The sequence below is a fragment of the Labeo rohita genome, chromosome 3 (genome assembly GCF_022985175.1).
Source record: "Labeo rohita strain BAU-BD-2019 chromosome 3, IGBB_LRoh.1.0, whole genome shotgun sequence".
NCBI classification, from domain to species: Eukaryota; Metazoa; Chordata; class Actinopteri; order Cypriniformes; family Cyprinidae; genus Labeo; species Labeo rohita.
In genome coordinates this window covers 14,263,566-14,283,898 of record NC_066871.1, presented here as the reverse complement: position 1 = coordinate 14,283,898, position 20,333 = coordinate 14,263,566, and the positions used below count along the sequence as shown (strand labels likewise).

General features: G+C 35.9%; 2 protein-coding genes across 2 annotated transcripts in view; both read right to left on the bottom strand.

Annotated features, from left to right (window-relative positions):
* rab11fip4a (RAB11 family interacting protein 4 (class II) a) overlaps positions 1-11,653 on the bottom strand; it is a 59,590-nt gene extending 47,937 nt beyond the window's left edge. The window contains exons 1-2 of the mRNA XM_051106065.1: positions 11,350-11,653; positions 586-673 (exon numbers count right to left, since the gene is read on the bottom strand). Of these exons, the coding sequence (XP_050962022.1) occupies positions 586-673; positions 11,350-11,502 (241 nt within the window). The 5' untranslated portion in view covers positions 11,503-11,653. The remainder of the gene's footprint in view (positions 1-585; positions 674-11,349) is intronic.
* A 2,937-nt stretch (positions 11,654-14,590) lies between these two features.
* Positions 14,591-20,328, bottom strand: coil (coilin p80). Its single transcript, XM_051105889.1, has 7 exons — positions 19,935-20,328; positions 18,414-19,434; positions 16,804-16,893; positions 16,641-16,688; positions 16,481-16,550; positions 16,242-16,330; positions 14,591-14,803 (listed from the first exon to the last, which is right to left on the bottom strand). The coding sequence occupies exons 1-7, from the start codon at positions 20,183-20,185 to the stop codon at positions 14,744-14,746; spliced, it is 1,629 nt and encodes a 542-aa protein (XP_050961846.1). The 5' UTR covers positions 20,186-20,328; the 3' UTR covers positions 14,591-14,743.
* Positions 20,329-20,333: the final 5 nt, after the last annotated feature.

The window sequence follows — 20,333 nt, the reverse complement described above, 5'->3', positions numbered from 1 at the left end:
GTAACTTACAAAATATCTTCATGGAACATGATCTTTACTTAATATCCTAATGATTTTTGGCATAAATGTATACAATGTATTTAATACATACAATGTATTGTTGGCTATTGTTACAAATATATCCGTGCTACTTATGACTGGTCTTGTGGTCCAGGGTCACATATTACATCTTGTAAAAAGGGGGAAAATAGGTGCCCTTCAAAAGGAAGGTATAGTATATACAAAAATAATTTTCATAATCAGTATTATTGTGCTGCTAAAATGAGCAAATTTGAATTTAGAATCCCTTTCATCTAATGCAAACAGATTCATCAATGGTATTTATGGGCATAAAATATTGCTTGGAGGGGAAACGTCCTCTTCAGGGTTTGCCAGGTTTTCACAACAAAGCCCGCCCAATTGCTTCTCCAAACTAGCCCAAATGTGTTTCAAGCATTTCAAGGGGTTGGGAGGTTAGTCCCTGGTAAAATCACATTTCTGGGGGTAAAATACACGTTTTTGGGGTCACATCAACCCGCGGCAACAGTGTTAAAGAAGCCTATTTCCGCGGGAAAAATGCAGACTTGGCAACGCTGGTCCTCTTACCTTTGATTGCAAACACTCCATGACAGAAATCTTTGAAGTTAATTCTGCCATGAGCGTTGGGATCCAAGTACTTGGCAAACTTCTTTACCTGAAAAAAAAAGGACAGTTGTGAGAACAGCAATCACAAAGTCACCTTGATGAGAAGGATGATCACATGTTCAGTATGGTACTATAAATAAATGAGAGGATGTGTGTATTATCAGTGGTCAGCTTCACCTCCCACAGGTGAAGCACTAGAACAGCTGCTGTCAGGACGTGTCATCGCTGTCAGCAAGTCTTTGTGATGGACAGCGGTCCAAATGAAAAAGATTGATCCTGACATTCCCGCTTACTTAACTCGATTCAAAGATTTGCCTTCAAACACCTTGGTCAAGCATAGCTGTATCTGTTTTTCTTATAACAGTGAATACTGTATTGCTCAGAGGTTGCTTTTTCAAGGCTTAGGATATTTAAAGGGACAGTTCACCCAAAAATTAAAATTCTGTCATCAATTATTCACCCTCATGTTGTTCCAAACCTGTAAGACCTTCGTTCATTTTTGGAACACAAATTAAGATATTTTTGATGAAATCCAAGAGCTTTCTGACCCTGCATAGACAGTAACGCAACTGACACATTCAAGGCCCAGAAAGGTAGCAAGGACATTGTTAAAATAGTCTATTTAATGAAGTAACTGAGTATGAGGGTGAACTATTCCTATTAAGTCTTTTTCACCTCCCTTGGACCTCACTCACATCTCTAAGAAACAACTTAAGGAGTTATTAAGGAGATCTCATTAGTAATTTTTCTTTCCTGTGGGAAGGTTGGCCTTAAGGACTGCCAGACATGTTTATAAGAGTTTATGAGAAAACAATCCATGGTAACAGAGAAATCATCATAACTGTGATTCCCACTTCACACACAGCTCCTTGACAACGTCACTCCTTTCTAAATATATTCTCTTCCAAGAAGAGAAGAAGTGTTCTTGACAACCGCTCCGTCTTGCAGCTCTCCTCTCATAACCTGCTGGAATGATTCACCACACTGCCACAGAAACAGGGGCGTTTAGTGCATTAGCAGTAGGACAGAGAGCTGAAACACAGCAGCCATGAAATCAGGTGATGCATCTCTGTGATGGTGCATGCACACACCAGGAAAAGAAGAACACATGTGAGCTAAATAAATCACTTGTCCCAAATGTCGCCTCTACCTCAGCTCAGGCAGAGAGAGAGGAAAAAATTCAGAGAAACATACAGAATAATACAGTTTACATATACAGTTGAAGTCAAAAGTTTACATACACCTTGCAGGATCTGCAAAATCTGAATTATTTGACCAAAATAAGACGGAGCATACAAAATGCATGTTATTTTTTATTTAGTACTGACCTGAATAAGATATTTCACATAAAAGACATTTACATATAGTCCACAAGAGAAAATAATAGTTTAATTTATAAAAATGACCCTGTTCAAAGGTTTGCATACACTTGGTTCTTAATACTGTGTTGTTACCTGAATGATCCACAGTTGTGTGTTTTTGTTTAGTGATAGTTAAACTGCCTGCTGTCCTTCAGAAAAATCGATCAGGTCCCACAAATTCTTTGGTTTTTCAGCATTTTTGTGTATTTTAACCCTTTCCAACAACGACTGTATGATTTTGAGATCCATCTTTTAACACTGAGAACAACTGAGGGACTCATATTCAACTATTACAGAAGGTTCAAATGTTCACTGATGCTCCAGAAGGAAAAACAATGCACTAAGAGCTGGGGGTGAAAACTTTTGAACAGAATGAATGTGTGTACATTTTTCTTATTTTGCCTAAATATCATATTTTTTCATTTAGTATTGCCCTTCAAAAGCTACAGAAGATACTTATACGTTTCCCAGAAGACAAAATAATTTCAATTTACCCTGATGTTTAAATGTAATGCTCTTAATGCATCATGTTTGAATCATGTTTGAAGCATCAATGAGCATTTGAACCTTCTGTTATAGTTGCATATGAGTCCCTTAGAGCAGATGCGTTAAGTTTACATAGCCAAAAACTGGTTACATCAGCAGAAATAAAAAATGCACACCACGTCCGGAATATCTGCAGGCTGATTACTAACTCTTTGTATCTCTGAACTCACTTATCAAGCAAGAGTCTTTCATCAATCTTCATACTCACAGTCAGTCTGCATACACAATGCATTAACCACCATTTTTGTTTCCAATTCTGCATTCATTTCACTGCTACATTTCATCCTAGAAAGCTCATATAACATTTGTGAAAAATTAAATGAAAGCTCATATGCTGTTGACCCTCACATCTTGTCACTGTGTGTTGTGTCAGGGTCCCTGTGAAGCGGTGCTGTTGTTAATGAGTGTTGCATCAAGGGCTCGATATTAGCAACCGCTCTTCAAGGCCACCCTAGTGCAGCCTGTGGGAGGGGATGGAGAGCAGAGGAACACATGTTCACCACACGTTCTGCACTAAAACATCCTCGTGCTCTTCACGCATACCAATCACAGCAACCTCATACAGCATCAGGAAACAGACTGGAGGAGGAGATGGAGAAGGGGAGGGGAGAGAGACAAGAGGGAGGAATAAGGAATGAAGATGAAGACTAGATGGAGGATGGATAGGAAGGTGACCCGCAAAAGGAAAGGGTATGAGATAATAGCGAATGAAAATGGAAGATGGGATGGATGGAAGGTGATGACATCTAGAGATGGCTCTGGCACAAATGTAAATAGTGGATTAGAGATCAAAAATTGAGGAGGGATTGGCGAGACGTCCTGCCAAAACGAAGACACGGTCTTCACAAACACTCTGATATCATGAAGTGTTCCTTTCGACTGTGAGTCAGAATCTGTGACTAGCACCACGCAGGGAGACCAGTCATCTGTGACTGTATCTCACACTCACACACTCATGCTGTTACATCACTTCCTTCTGCACAAAGCACTCAACTGTATCACTGCAACTGGTACAACCTGGCACAAAAACATGTGCTTCTGACTAATGATAAAAACACTGCTTTTATAGCCATTTTGTTCATTGCGCTTTTTTCAGGGTTATTTTTCTTTGAAATATTCCGTTGTTTTCTATTGTGATCAATCTAGTTAAATAGACATACATACAAAAAAAATCGGGGGGACACTTTGCAATAAGGTTCATTAGTTAACTACATTAGAGTACAAGAACAAACAATACTTCTACAGCATTTATTAATCTTAATGTTAATTTCAGCATTAACTAATGCATCATTAAAATCACAAGTTGTGTTTGTTAACATTAGTATGCACTGTGAACTAACATGAAATAAAAATAAACTGTAAAACTGTATTTTTTATTAACTAACATTAACAAATATTAATAAATAGTGTAATAAATGTATTCATTGTTTGTTCATATTAGTTAATACATTAACGAATGTTAACTAATGACACCTTGTTGTAAAGTGTAAAAAAAATTAATAATATTAAAAATAATAATAATAATGCACACTACCGTTCAAAATTTTGGGGCCAGTAAGATATTTTTACAGGAATATTTTTATACAGCAAAGACACATTAAATTAACAAAAAGAGACAGTAAGAAATTAGAAAGGTCTTCTATTAAAGATTAAACTGCTAAAATAAAGATTTCTATTTAAAAAAAAAACATAGAATTTTCACAAAAATGTTAATACAAAGAAATAAGAGCTGTTTCTTGAACAGCAAATCAGCATATTAGAAGGATTTCTGAAAGATCATGTGACACTGAAACCTGGAGAAATGATGCTGATAATTTAGCTTTGCATCACAGGAATACATTTCTTTCTAAATTATGTTAAAATAGATAGCAGTTATTTTGAATTGTAACATTATTTCACAATATTACTGTATTTGTGATCAAATAAATGCAGCCTTGGTGAGCATAAGAGACTTTATTCAAAATATTTTCCAAAAATCTTACCAACCCCAAACTTTTGAACAGAAGTGAATATGTGACCCTGGCTGTGAAAACTGGCTGAGTTTTGTGATTTACTGTTCTCTACATAAAATCATCCTTTATAAGATAAAAAACATTCTGTGAAAATCTAACCTTGATATCTTTATTATTGACTGAGTAAGGCTGTGTCAGAGATTGAAATCATAGTGAAATTAATGGTTAAAATCAAATTTTGATGCTTGTCATCTCTTAATTAGATTTTGAGACTTTAAACTGGATTTCACAGACAGGGTCACATATATATATAAACAACAAAAAATAAGTCCAAACTGAAAGCCAATCACCTGATCAGTAATTAATCTATAATCCATAATTTGCCATCTCTGGTGTACGCCGTTTGGTGTGCATCTTACCAACCCCAAACAGTAGTGCACATTAATAACAGAAAAAACATCAATTATCAAAATCATTCAGCAACATACAAAAATAACATTAAAAATAACTAGGGGTCGACTGATGTGTGTTTTTCAGGGCTGATGCTGATACTGATTATAACAGATCAAGTAGACCGATAACCGATATTTTGAACCGATATATATGTCTGGTGTAAAAGTGAAAATTAATGTCAAAATTAAGAATAACAATGGCTCTGACAAAAACTTTCTTTACATGCTTTTAAATTATTTTATTAGCAAATCGGTTTTTAAAATGACCAATAACCATAAAAATTCTTAATATCGCGCCGATAATTGGTCAACACCAAAAAAATACCATACAAAACCACTATAAAACATCATGTACATAACAAATACAGTAAACCCTTTACAAAACATTAAACAATGTCGAAGAGTGTTTTAAACTAATGTTTAAAACAATAATTATAATATAACTGACCCTTCGCAAAAACCCACCCTCCTTAGTTACTGTTGCTACATTCGACAAACAATGCCGCTCACACACTACACACCATGTTCTCACACAGTGAAAAATACATCATGGAACAAAGATGAAACTGACAACAAGCCACGTTACTTCAGGTATGAAACAAGGTCTCAGCTTTGAAATGTTGTAAATAGGGCTGGCAAATGATTAATCATGACTAATCGCATACAAAATAAAAGTTTGAGTTTGCCTAATATATGTGTGTAATTATTATGCATATATAAATACAAGCACATTCATGTACATATGAAATCTTTACAAGTATATGTATTTATTATATTTTTTATAGAATTTATATTATATCTAAATAAAAATATTTTGTACATAAATATAATATTTCTCTTAAATATATACATTAATTTGTGTGTATTTATATATACATAATAATTACACACAGTACACACACATATATATATTAGGCAAACTCAAACTTTTATTTTGTATGCAATTAATTGTGATTAATTGTTTGACAGCACTAGTTGTAATTTAAGACATTCAAACAATAAATACCATTTTCTGTCATGATAGATCGCTGTATTGCCTTATTAGATCAATCCACACGTAAACCAATCATCTTTTCTTCTTTACTTAAAGCATGAAAAAAAACATGAATAAACATCATAACGTATTTTATTTGAACCATGGAAAGACATCAATAAACACAATTTTTCAAGTTTAGGTCCACCGAAGTTAATCTAGTCTCCTGTCTGATTTGTTTGTCAGACAAAATTTCAAATTCTGCATTATGATTGGTCAGACCACCTGTCAATCAAGCTGTTTGCGAAGGGTCAGTTGGCACATTTTCATATTATAATGCACAAGTCATTAAGAGGTGATTACATACAGCTAAAAATGGTGTGTTTGTCCTCTGCAGCAGTGAAAATTTTGGTTTGTTTTAAAACTCTAAGGTTTAAAAGGACAAGTTTTACTGAGTCCTTCCCCTTTGTGCCCACTATCAATCAGATAAAATCACCCATTTGTCACCACTGCTGACTCCTGCATACTGCTCACCATGTTTAGCAAGCAAAACAGTCACACGACGCAGTGTAAAAACACACTGCGAGTTGGCATGGGGTTAATTTCCTGCAATCAAACAATAGATAATCTGTGTTCTTAATAATCACATTAATAATCCAAATGCACAGTATGTGAACCTATAGCCAAATAAGCCGTGCACAACATCAAGACTTCCTAAAAAACAAGCAGGCAAACTAAGGCAGGTTGCTCATTTTGTTTTCATTACTTCCGTCCACTGAGACTATAGAGACTCATTTTAAATGTCAAAGAGCCTTGAGGCACCACAATTCATTATGGATTAAATTGAATGTGTAAAGGAAGCCAATTAAACATCCTAATCAGCTGCATAAAACAGAAAGCTAGAACAGCTGCACATGGTTGAGCAGCACACAATGCGGAAAAAAATGACTATAATTTGTGTCATGGAGATAAAATACTTCTGATACAGTCAACCGAGAGCACTAAAATCTCAAGTCAATCTCAAAAAGATCTTTTTACAACCTGCACTACGTCCTTATCTTAAACACCACCCTGCTTTAACTGAAAAGAAAGGCCTCTTCAGCATCCTCAGATTGTTAAATGTGGATTACCATGGTGACAGGAAACGAACGTTTTTACAGCCGTCATTTCTGCTGTTTGTACTGTGCCTTCATACCAGCCTAATGACATGAGAAAGCACATTCAGGGGTCCAGCTTCTCCTGCGTGATTCGTATTAAAAAGAAAACATGATGAGCTACTAAAAAAGGCCTACTGATAAACACAGTCTAGCCCAATTGGGCAGAAGAATAAGCGTCTCTGTAAATGAGAAAAAGATAATGAGGATTAGCCAAAGCACCTGTGATTCCTGTCATTATGTTGTTTGTTTTGGTCACGCTCTAAATACAGGCAGTTCTCCGGAGCAGATAAGCTGAACTGACAGATCAGCTCAACGGTCACCATGAGAGAGGGAAAGCAACGACACGTTTTTAAGTCTTTATGGGAGTCAATCATGTTATTATGTTGTCAATTTAATAGTTCTACTGCTTTCATTAAAGGAGAAGTCCACTTTCAGAACAAAAATTTACAGATAATGTACTCACCCTGTTGTCATCCAAGATGTTCATGCCTGCCTTCTGCGTTCGATTGCAACATATAATTCATTACTGTTAATAATGTTCATTGTCCGTTTGATGTACGTCAACTTGACATAGTCACCACTAGTAAGCTACTAAATATATTGTAGAAACTTTAATCTTCTGTAAAGCTGCTTTGCAACGATATGTATTGTGAAAATCACTATACAAATAAACTTGAATTGAATTTCTTTCTTCAGAAATTATTTGAAGAAAACATTTCAGGAATTATCTCCATATAGTGGACTTCAATGGTGCCCACAAGTTTGAATGTCCAAAATGCAGTATATACATTTTTATTTTGTATTTTTTTAGAAAGTGACAGATCATTTCACTAGATAAGACCTTTCTTCCTCAGCTGGGATCGTTTACAAGCCTTTTGAAGCTCCAATGAAACTGCATTTTGGACATTCAAACTCTCGGGCACCATTGAAGTCCACTATATGGAGATAATTCCTGAAATGCTTTCCTCAAAAAAAACAACAACATAATTTCTTTACGACTGCAGAAAGAAAGGCATGAACATCTTGGATGACAACAGGGTGAATATATTATCTGTAAATTTTGTTCTGGAAGTGAACTAATCCTTTTAATACATTTATGCTTAAAGGGGTCACGAACTGAGAAACCATAATTCCCTTGATCTTTTGACATATAAGAGGTCATTGTACTGTAAAAACATCCTGTATGTTTCAGAACTTAAAACTTTCTTGTTAGTCTAAAAACAGCTTATATAGTCCAATTTGGAGTAGACATCACAGTTATGTCACTTGCAGCTGTGCGCACACAGCTGATGAAGAAAAACACTGGTAACAAGTGTAGGTAAACGGGTAAAATCCATGGAATAAGAGAAAAAAACTATTTTTGTGCCTTTTGATGTCAAAATCAGAATGCAAATAATATTTATAGAATCCTGTCGTCAAAGACACCATTTGAAGCCAAACGCAGACGTTTAAACGTACATACTATGGATGAAAACTAATATGATTACTCTACTTTTAAAGCATAAATTTGATTTAAACAATAGGTCTACATAATATTCACATATGCTGTTCACAGGGGACGTATAGTATTAGCCCTACAGTTAAAGCATAAAAATTGATTTAAATCTATTACTATTAACATATTTACATAACATTTATTTATCTCAGAATTCTGAGATAAATAAATGCAAGTTTATATGTCCTAATTCTGACTTTATAACTCGATTTAACTCAAAAATAATGAGTTTGTCAATTCTGAGGGGAAAAAAGCCAGAAGGGTTGGATATAAACTCCTTATTTTTCCTTATTAGAATTGTGAGATATAATCTCAGAATTGCAAGAATAAAGTCAGAATTTTGATCTATAAAATCAAATTTACCGTTTACGTATTTATTTAACTTTTATTCCAAGGCTCAATAGACTGCCACTTTCATTTCCTGTCACTAGATATCACGTTTATTTATACAGCGCTTTTTAACAAAACAGGTTGTGTCAAAGCAACTTCACAGTATTAAATAGGACAATAGCGTGCCAATAATGCAAAAGTTCCATGTTGCAGTCAGATTGCAAGATAGGCTCCGCCCACAAAAAAAATCCTGTTTCACATCTGTAAGACTATCCCACTATCTAACATCAATTTCGATGAACAGTGCTTATCGCTGGGTGACAAGCTCTCGTAACATGCAAAGAACATTTTGAAAATTACATCTAATCAATATAATCTATAATCTTTTTAAATGTAACTCTTTTGTACTGTATTCATGTAATTCTCTAGCTGTAAAGGCTATCTCTCCGGGGTTTACTGCAACCATGATGCACGCGCATTCCGAATGTTTACAAACCTATAATTGGTCTATAGAAGCAAATGTGCCAAAACGACAGGTTGTGGAATGTGCCACTTTATGTCGTAATACTGTGGATAAGCACTGCCTCCTGTTTAGCTCCACCCACTGATTCACACATGTAGCGTAAATAACGAGACACGAATGCAGGTCTACGCAGAAATCAATTGATAAGCATGGCTCCGAACACAAGAAGATGCGGTACAACGCAAAGTTGTGAAAAAACAGTCTTTGCATTGCCTTCCTTCTGATCCCAACATTAGAAATGGATGAAGTTTATTTTTAATGAAGTTCCAGGCCGCATTTGTAAGAACTTGGTCCTTTGTTCTCTTCATTTTACCACGGATTCGTTTACAAGCAAGGCACAATTCAGTGCGGGATTTTCAGAAAGACTGAAATTAAAAGACAATGCTGCGCCGACTATATTGGATCCGACAGTAATGTCGCACCACACAAGTGCGAGTAACTGTTTTTATTATGTGGTCACTATTGCTTTGTCTGTTGTTACAGATCGTTTGATATGTACTGAGTATTTATGTGTCCATCTATGAAGTATGTAGGCTGTCAAACATACACAACTGTTAGCCAAACATGGTAATGGGTGATTACGATTCTACAATCCACCACGCCTATTCAAACAGAGCGTTTTGATGAGGGGGGTCAAAGCAAGGACAGAAAATAGCTTATAACTCCTAATTTATGATGGTTTTTGATGTAAAAATCTTGATAACATTATAAGTGGACTAGTACAAAATAATTAAAAAAGCAGCTCATGACTGTTTTAATTAAAATGTCCACAGAAACATGCTACATTTTGTTATAAGACAGCTTCTGAGTGAATGCAATAAAATGCACTTTCAACCAAAAAGATATCCAGAAGGAGCAACACTCACACAGGGTAGTGGATATTGACTAGTCACTCTGAGGAGACTCTTCATTAGACAGATTTCCAGACAAAAGCATTTATTGGCAGCCCATCAAGAAGCACACGTTGAACTACACAGCTGAACCACCAAAGCTAAAAATGCAAGAAAACCAGATAGAGCATACCTAACGCCATGATCAGTTAAAAAAAAAAAAAAAAAAATCCAACCAACGGTTATTTTGATTAACAAAATCAAATAAATTAGCATTTTAATCTAGTTTTTCACGTATCCCGTATGACTTTGAAGTCAAATATCACAGTGTCTTCATTAACACATTTGGGTTAGACCATCAAGTTTTCTCTGAACAAATAATAATAAAAATCAAGGTTCTTTATTAGCATTGAAAGTTCTTCAGGTTATTTAAACATTCTAAAAAGGTTCTAAAAATGGTTCTTCTACGGCACAGCTGTGAAAACCTTCTTTTAGTAATCCTTATTTTTAAACAAGAAAATCATGAAAACCTTCTATATTACTACAGAACATTCCTATATTATCTGAAATGCTGGAATGGCATTCAGAAATTATATGAATTCGCCCTGGCCTTGTTTACACAAGTGCATGAATTAATTTTGCAACATACCAGTATGCAATGTTACATGACTTTTACCTTTATGTTAAGGATATGTTTTGCGTTTCATGAACATTAAGCCAACTACGTGATACATTCCTGGTTCCTGGAATATTTTTCTGTTAAATCTGCAGAAAACATGAATTGTTGAATCTGTAAGTGATGCCTGATGACATCACAGTTGATGAAGGAGAGTGAGGAGACAGTTGTCTTGGTTACTTGATGAAAGTGCAATTATTAAACTGCCAGTAGCCCTTAAGTAGCCAGCAGCATAAACATCGGGCACTAATAACAAAAAATAAGATATGTTTTTAAACCAACCTGTTTGCACAAATTTGTAGAAAGTGTATTATGTAATTAATCCTAGAGACTGTAAGGTGTAAGGTACAGAAGTGCTCTGCAGAATTAAAAGACAAACATGCCAGAATTAAGGAAATGAGTGGGTGATTATATCAAGAGAGGTTCTTACTTCATCTCCTTGGCCGAACTGTAGACCGAGGTCCACGAAGTGCTCAACCCGAATATATCCGTCTGCATCCTCGTCGCACACGTCGAACACTTCTTTGAGCTTTTTCAGGAACACCAAAAGCTGTTCTTGGTCGGGGAAGACATTGCCGTCCATCGTAATGACGAGGCGCTGTTAAATGCTCTGTCTTAGAGAGACTGGGCTGCCGTGAGCGCACTCGCCATCATCTCAGCTCGCGCGGAGCTCAGCCTCAGCACTCAGTGCTCTGACATCAGCAGCATCACTTCAGCTCGGCTGGAAGGAACCATCGGCCCCTGCGGAGGGGTTTTGCGCGCTCCGGAATGAGCGCTAGGTTAAGTTTGACGTCACGGATGATGCGGGTGCCTTTAGCTCGCTTTGATTGGTTCACGCAACTGACATAAGTGTCAACGCAACTCAAATTGGATTGAATTAAGTTATACTGACATCATTTTGGGCTGATCCCGAATCAACGCAGTTTTAAAACAAAAGATACAGTGAGTAAATTATCACCTATGTGATCCCTGTTCTCTTGTTCAGGGTGTCAGAACTGCTGAATGAACACCAGTTCATACACCAGTTCAGAATATTGTTCTTATTAGCCTATATTATAATTACTCGACCTCCATTTCTGTGTATGAAAACTTGCTTACCTATCAAGGATGTTGACATCTATCCACCTGTTACTAGCCACCTTATTTTTCCAAGCAGAAATAGGCTAAGCCAATGGGCAAAACTTCCGGTTCATAGTCGCTATAGGCAGGCCCGGCCCCAGGCCCCCTGCAATGATCTGAAGAAATGACCCCTTCACCTCTGGAATACAATTTTAAACGCGAAAAGCTAAATTGAATGCGATTTCAACCGAGGGGTACCGCTCTGATCTGATTTGTACCACCTCAGATTCTATTTGACCCACTCCAGCCCCCCAAAACTTGTTGATTTTAATCATTCGATGCAGACAATCACAGGTGTACTTATATTTTAACTGCTAAATTTTAACGTGCTTTTGTGTCCTCAGTGCTTTTAGCCTATATCACAACGATTCAGTGTTTTCAGCCACATAAAACTAATGTTTCAGACATTTAAATTAATTACTAGCAAAAAAAAAACATTTGTTAAAAACACACTGATGTTTGTGAGATCCTGGTGTCGGGACTGGCTATAGGTAATGTTAAGAATAACAACATGCAGCAAACGGTAAAACTGTTCACAAACCAGTGTGTTCGTAATTAAAATAATACATTAAAATAACTTGGTAAGACACACCAATTTGCAATATCAAGCAACAAAACAAGCTGTTTTGTACAGCTAAAAATAGCTGGAGGACGAGACCGGAAGTCAGACCCATAAAATTTACAAATGACCGCACCCACTCTTACAGGAAGAAAAAGGTGGATAGTTATGTACTCAACTTCAACATGCTTCTTTGACAAGGTAAAAGCACATGCTTTATTCTCTTTTTTACTTTGCTATAGCAGGGGTGCACAAACTTGGTCCTGGAGGGCTGGTGTCCTGCAGAGTTTAGCTCCAACCCCAATTAGACGCACTTGAACCAGCTAATCAAGTTCTTACTAGGCATACTAAAAACTTTTGGAGTTAAACAAGTTGGAGCTAAAATGTGCAGGACACCAGCCTTCCAGGACTGAATCTGGGTACCCCTGTGCTAGAGAAACAACAATAGTGCAAACAGTACAACTTTTGTCAATTTTATGTGTCTGACTTCTGGTCTCATCCATGTCTAGCTATTTTTAGCTGTACAAAATGGTTTTACTGCTTGATATTGCAAACTGGTGTGCCTTACCATATAATTTTAGGTATTTTCTTAATTATGAACACACTGGTTTGTAGTGCAAACCGTTTTACCATTTACTGCATGTTCTCGTTATTTCACTATAGTGGCTACTTCCCGCATTGAAGAATAAGGTGGATAGGACAAAAATAAGAAAATATTAATTGATCTACTGGAATTGTGTGGATTATTGCAATGTTTTCATCCGCTGTTTAGAGGCTCATTCTGACAGCACCCATCCACTGCAGAGGATCCAATGGTAAGCTAGTTGGGTCATTCTACAGAAATGTCCACTTTTGGTATGGGAAGTCTTATAATTTATTTCTTTTTCTAATCTTAGACCACATTATTAGATTACATTTTGACTTTCCGAAAAGACAAATAACAGCTTAATTAATAATATTTTTAATTTTTCTTTTTGTGCATCTATTCACCCATAAGGAAGGTAACACCAGTGACAATTTTAAAAAAAAATGCATTTTACAAAATGGCTGCTGCAAAGTATCAAACCACATGTTGTCAATCATGGTACACTAAATTAAGTAGTTTAATACTTTTGTATTCTTTAATTTAATTCCCTAACAATAACGCAAGTCACACCAGGGAGTTCAACTAAAAGCTTCATTTGAAATAAGAGATAAATGAGAAACTTTTGAAAAGAGCTGAAAAGAGCCAGTGAACTTAACATGAGCCTTTCTTCATGGATCTTCAGGAAATATGAAGGAAGTCAAATGATGTCATCAGTGTGATTTTAATTTCAAAATAAACAATTTTTGTTAAACTGTAGCATCAGTGACAACTCCAGGGGACCACTACTTTCATTATATATATATTTTTTGCCTTATTTATTGAGCATCTTTTTTTTATGCCATTTACATCATAGAGTATATTTGATGGTTACTAATACTTTATTATATTTTAAATGGTAGAAAAAAAAAAAAAAAAAAAAAAAAAAAAAACTCTTTTTGACCTTAAAATAAAGCACTTTCCATCTGTACATGGCTGTAGGGACAAGCAGTTTTGTGGTGCTTAGAATTCGATATAATCAATTAAAAAACAAATATTGCCATATTGATGACTCAAGGAGGTGTAATTGTTCAAATAACATTGTTTAATTTTAAAACATAAAGAAACTGCAACCCTAATGTGTTTTTCAAGTGTAATATTTCTGTAAAGGCTACAGACAGAAAAATGGAAATTTTCATAGAATGACCCAGTAATGTAATGGTAAATTTCCCCAAATCTGTTCCATGAAATTGTTTACAAGTGCAAATTGTGACAGGTGATAATTACACAATGTGTAAAAAGAATTACGTGATTCGTACTAAAACCTAAACATCTCTCCACAGTAAGTAAAAACACCCTACGCCAACAATGTTGGCTATTTACACTAAATGAACAAACAGACACTGATAATAAATCACCTCTACTCCCATATAAAAAAGAAAAATTATTTATTTAACTGACATTGAGAATAAAATTAAAAATTAAAACAATTTCACTGAAATTAGCCGTTTCAACAAAACAGCATTTTAAAATAACAAGCTTGTCCGTATAGGTCTGGCTCAGGTAACATGCTTTGTATGACCATCATCCAACATTCTCCACAATGAGCCGGGGCTCCAAAAGAGAATCCCAACGCTCAGTCAGCTGCAGGAAAGACATCAAAGAAAGGCTTGTTTTAGCCTACCACAGCATACACTTGTACAAAGAACTGCCCTTATTCACTTCAACAATTAAAAGGGATAATCAGAAAGCAACATTTGTGTGGGATTGGGGGATGGGGCTACAATCCAAACTACAAAAGAGGGTTTAGAACGTTGCCAAACAGTGCTCACAACAGCAGTGTCAGGACACTGCATGTGTTAAACATGGACTACGCACTTCTACATCCCTTCAAAATTTGTGTCAAATGTGTTTCCCCAGCAAGTGTTGTAATTACGATCCTTAATCTAACGATCTTTAAAACAGAGAGGAGTCTGAGAAATAATACATTGTGGTACTAATTACTCACAATTTTTATCCAAATGATGTCACAAACACTCTTCTTAAGCAGTTTTTATCCATATAAATACCCATCTTGCTGATATCTAAAACATCTCCCCACCAATAAAGGTAATGTCCAAATATAATTTTGTAAGTGTATGTTTTATATAACTCATAATAAACAAATATTCACTTGACACCATGTACATTTGCATTTCTTTAGTAGGACCCCTGAGCAGTTCATTTGTATTTCCAATCCATATTAAAACTGTTTTAAGAAATAGATAAATCAGGTTATGAATTCTACCATTCTAAAATCCATGTAATGTAGGTGTAAACTTGATGTGTTGTATAATGTAACATTTAAAGGAACAAAAAAAATGTGCAGAAAATGTACTCACTCCCAGTTCACCCAATATGTAAATGTGTTTGTTTCTTCATCGGAAGAGATTTGGAGAAATGTAGCTTTACATCACTTGCTCACCAATGGATCCTCTGCAGTGAATGGGTGCCGTCTTAAACAAATGTGTGTGTATTAAACAAAACCATCATTATAACCATCACTATAATGACACTAGAAAAAAGAAAAAAAAAAACGTCTACCCCCTATTGTCCTCTCACATCCAAATCCATCAACATATTTGTTTTGAAAAAACAAATTTCGCTTGTAAACCATAATTGATCTATGCATATTTCTCTCCTGATTCAGAAGAGACAATGTTTTCACTGGAGACACAATATTATAAATGGAGAACTCATATTTTAGCCTGAAGCAGCAGTTTGAAGTTTAAAATGTCTTAATGATGGATTTGTTTCTTGCAAACACACAGCTTATTTCTTTGGAAAATATGAATTGATGTACTGGAATCGTGTTGATTATTGTGATGATTTTATCAGCTGTTTGGACTCTCATTCTGACAGCACCCATTCACTGCGGAGGATACATTGGTGAGCAAGTAAAAAAGTTCTCCAAATCTACTCCATGGAATGAAGAAACAAACGCAAACAAAACAAAATACATCTTGAATGACCTGAGGGTGACTAGATTTTTAAAAAAATTTAATTTAATGGATGACTACGTCTTTAAGAGAACATTCAGTACCTGTGATCCATGTGTGACAGCATACTCCACTCTCTCTGATCCATCAGGGTTCTGATATACCAGGTCAAACTTGCCAGGTTCAGCTGGAGCTAAAAGACACATCATAAAATAAAGTATTGCTGCAGAAGGTAGAGTGCAATCTAGTGTGTAATAAAGCAGCTGCGAACCTCCAGGCGTCAAATTTATATAACTGAAACAGTGGCAGTAATTTAAAAAAAAAAAAAAAGGTTTGGCAATACCTTGAGGTCGAGAAAGCATTTCAAGCTCCATCATTTTTGTTTGAGGATTGAATGCAATAATCTTCCCTTCCTAAATAACAACCGCAAACTGTTAATTTACATCACACACAACACAATTTACATTATAAAAAAAATAAAAACAAATAGCATAATGGCTTACTTTATAATCAGACACCTCTGGTGTGTAGTTCTCAGTCAGCTCCAAAAGCTTTAAGACAGAAAAGAATTATGAAATACTCATCACAGACAACCTAAATGTGGTCACTGAACCTAGGAAAATATATTAAATCTGAAGTTTTAGCATTCATAATATTACATTGTACCTTGAATGCAATTTTTTGGCCCACTGCAGGGGGAGCTGCAAGCAAGGGTAAAGCTGTGTAGTCCCGTTTGGGAGCAATTTCAGGTGGATTCTACAACAACACACAACATGAACTGTATGGTTAGTGATTAAAGTACTTAAAAAAAAAATGAAATCATGAAATCTTTATCAAGAGGAAGGGTTTTCAACCTTTATGTACCATTTTTATAGAAATGTTTATTATATTAATAAATACTGTACAGTTGAGGTCAAAAGTTTACATACACCTTGCAGAATCTGCTAAATGTTACTTATTTTACTAAAATAAGAGTGATCATACAAAATGCTTGTTATTTTTACTGACCTGAATAAGATGTTTCATATAAAAGACGTTTACATGTAATCCACAAGAGAAAATAATAGTTGAATTTATAAAAATGACTCAGTTCAAAAGTTTACATACACTTGATTCTTAAAACTGTTGTTACCTGAATGATCCACAGCTGTGTGGGTTTTTTTTTGTTTTGTTTTGTTTTGTGATAGTTGTTTATGAGTCCCTTGTTTGTCTTGAACAGTTAAACTGCCCACTGTTCTTCAGAAAAATCCTTCAGGTCCCACAAATTCTTTGGTTTTTCAGCAATTTTGTGTATTTGAACCCTTTCCAACAATGACTGTATGATTTTGAGATCCATCTTTTCACACTGAGGACAACTGAAGGACTCATGTGCAACTATTATAGAAGTTTCAAACACTCACTGATGCTCCAGAAAGAAAAACGAAGCATTAAGAGCCTGGGGGTGAAAACTTTTGAACAGAATGAAGATGTGTACATTTTTCTTATTTTGCCTAAATATCATATTTTTTCATTTAGTACTGCCCTTCAGACTCTACTTACATGTTCCCAGAAGACAATATAAATGAAATTTACCCTGATCTTCAAATTCAAAAAGTTTTCACCCCCGGCTCTTAATGCATCGTATGTCCTTCTTAAGTTGCATGAGTCCCTCAGTTCTTCTCAGTGTGAAAAGATGGATCTCAAAATCATAGTAATTGTTGGAAAGGGTTCAAATACACAAAAATGCTGAAAATCCAAAGGATTTTTCTGAAGAACAGCAGGCAGTTTAACTGTTCAGGACAAACAAGGGACTCATCACTAAAAAAAAACAAAACAGCTGTGGATCATTCAGGTAACAACACAGTATTAAGAATCAACGGGATGTAAACTTTTGAATGGGGGTCATTTTTATAAACTCAACTATTATTTTCTCTTGTGGACTACATGTAAACATATTTTATGTGAAATATCTTATACAGGTCAGTACTAAAAAACAAAAATAACATGGTAAAATAATTAACATTTTGCAGATTCTGCAAGGTGTATGTAAACTTTTGACCTCAACTGTATATTTACAAAAACTTTTTACTGAGAAAATCTAGCTTTTTATGTAAACAACACTGATTATCATTCTATAATGACCTGATAAGCAAACAAATATTAATAAAGTTTTAAAATAAAATTGTTTATGATTTATATATCTTATCTACACATACCAGGTTGAAAACCCTATCTTTAAACACCATTTGTGAAACAGCAGCTTCTTCTTATAAACCAGATCTTCACATTCAACTTACCTGCAGAATAAAACTTTCATTAGTCAGGGAATCATTCTGTTTCTGCCTTTCGCCATTTTCATAGTTGTAATGAAAGTCTTGTTTCCACGGTGTTCCTTTAGCCCTACCAAAACCTCCTCTCCCACTGCCTCGGTTTGCACCTCGACCTCTGCCTCTCTCCTGACCTCTTGTGTTTCCTCTGTCCCTGCCTGCCGCCTCACTAACACCAGCAATTTTCAACCCCATTCCTTGCAGGTTTGGTTTCTTAATCACAAGCTCAATTTCACTGGCATCAGAGTCTGAGCTCCCTTCCTTATCCTGGGGCTTTTTAGACACAGAAGATGAGACAGACTGAATTGAACTTTGAGTGCTTGAGGAGGGCTGAGTCGCTACTTGTGATTTCTTAGCTGTAGGTTTGACCTGGCTGGGTGACGACGATGAGGAGGAAGAGGAATCCGTGGAGCTGTCTCTACGTTGCGGTGTCTGTAGTTTTGAGGTTATGCTAGATAGTTTAGGTGTAACAGGAAGTGGCTGTACAGGAACGTTCCTTTTAGGTTTCTCGGTGTCATCCGAAGATGATGAATCTGACGATGTGCTTTCTCTCCGTGGCTTTTTGGCAGTGCCATTCTGCTTGGGTTTGGGTTTTGGTAGAGGGGCCTTATTGTGAGACTCATCCTCACTGCTGTCTGAAGAACTTGACACTGGTTGCTGAGTCTTTGCACGAGTCGTTTTATCACTAGAAGAAACAGCAGAAACGCTTTTTCTGTTGTTTTTAGTAGAAGAGGGGGTTTCAGTGTTCTTTTGAGGAGTGGCAGGTTTGGCGGCTGACTCTTTCACCTCTTTCTTCTTCTTTTTCTTCTTCTTTTTGGCATCTTCTGCAGGTGCAGAGCCATTGATCTGATCTTCATGCTTATTTTTTTTACTTACACCTTCACAGATCTGCGTCTCATCCTCTCTTTCTCTTTTTTTGGTCTTTGAGTTTGTTTCAGAGTTCTGTTGAGCTTCTGCCCCATTGATATAAACAGGACTGGACACCTTCACCCTGCCATGATAAATAAATAAAGGTTATTTGTGACCCTGGACCACAAAACCAGTCTTAAGTAGCACGGGTATATTTGTAGCAATAGCCAAAAAATACATTGCATGGGTCAAAATGATCAATTTTTCTTTTATGACAAAAATCATTAGGGTATTTAGTAAAGATCATGTTTAATGAAGATATTTTGTAAATTTCCTACTGTAAATATATCAAAACTTGATTAGTAATATGCATTTCTAAGAACTTAATTTGAACAAGTTTAAAGGCGATTTTCTCAATACTTTGATCAGATTTCAGATTTTCAAATAGTTGTCTCTCAGCCAAATATTGTCCTATCCTAACAAACCATACGTTAATGGAAAGCTTATTTATTCAGCTGTTATACCTTTCAGAAGTATAAATCTCAATTTTAAAAAATTGACCCTTATGACTGGTTTTGTGGTTCAGGGTCACATTTAAACTAGCAAAAACGTTCACCATATTATTACAAATATAGTTCTTACCTTATACTGTCATTATCGCGTACTATATAAATACTCTCTGTGGAAGGCAGGTAGCAATCCTCAATAAACAAGTCTAAAATAGTCTTACGGCTGTAGCCAAACTTTTGCTTTATGATGCTGGAAAGATCTGCGACAACTCGGCATTTGTTTAAGTCCACCAGCAACCAACACATCCGACACTCAGGTGTCGCAGGAGGAGGGTAATCAAAGTACAATCTAACCCTGATTGAATTGAGACTGGAGGTGGCCATGCCTGAGCAGTATTGTCAATGAGGATGATGGAGGCGCTCACTGTTTTAAACGGCGGCTTCAGTCACGCTGTCACACACTCTGCTGCTCTCTATTGGTGTGGAAGAGGGGGAAACTGCAGTTTATTTCCCTGTTCGTCAGCTGACTGAA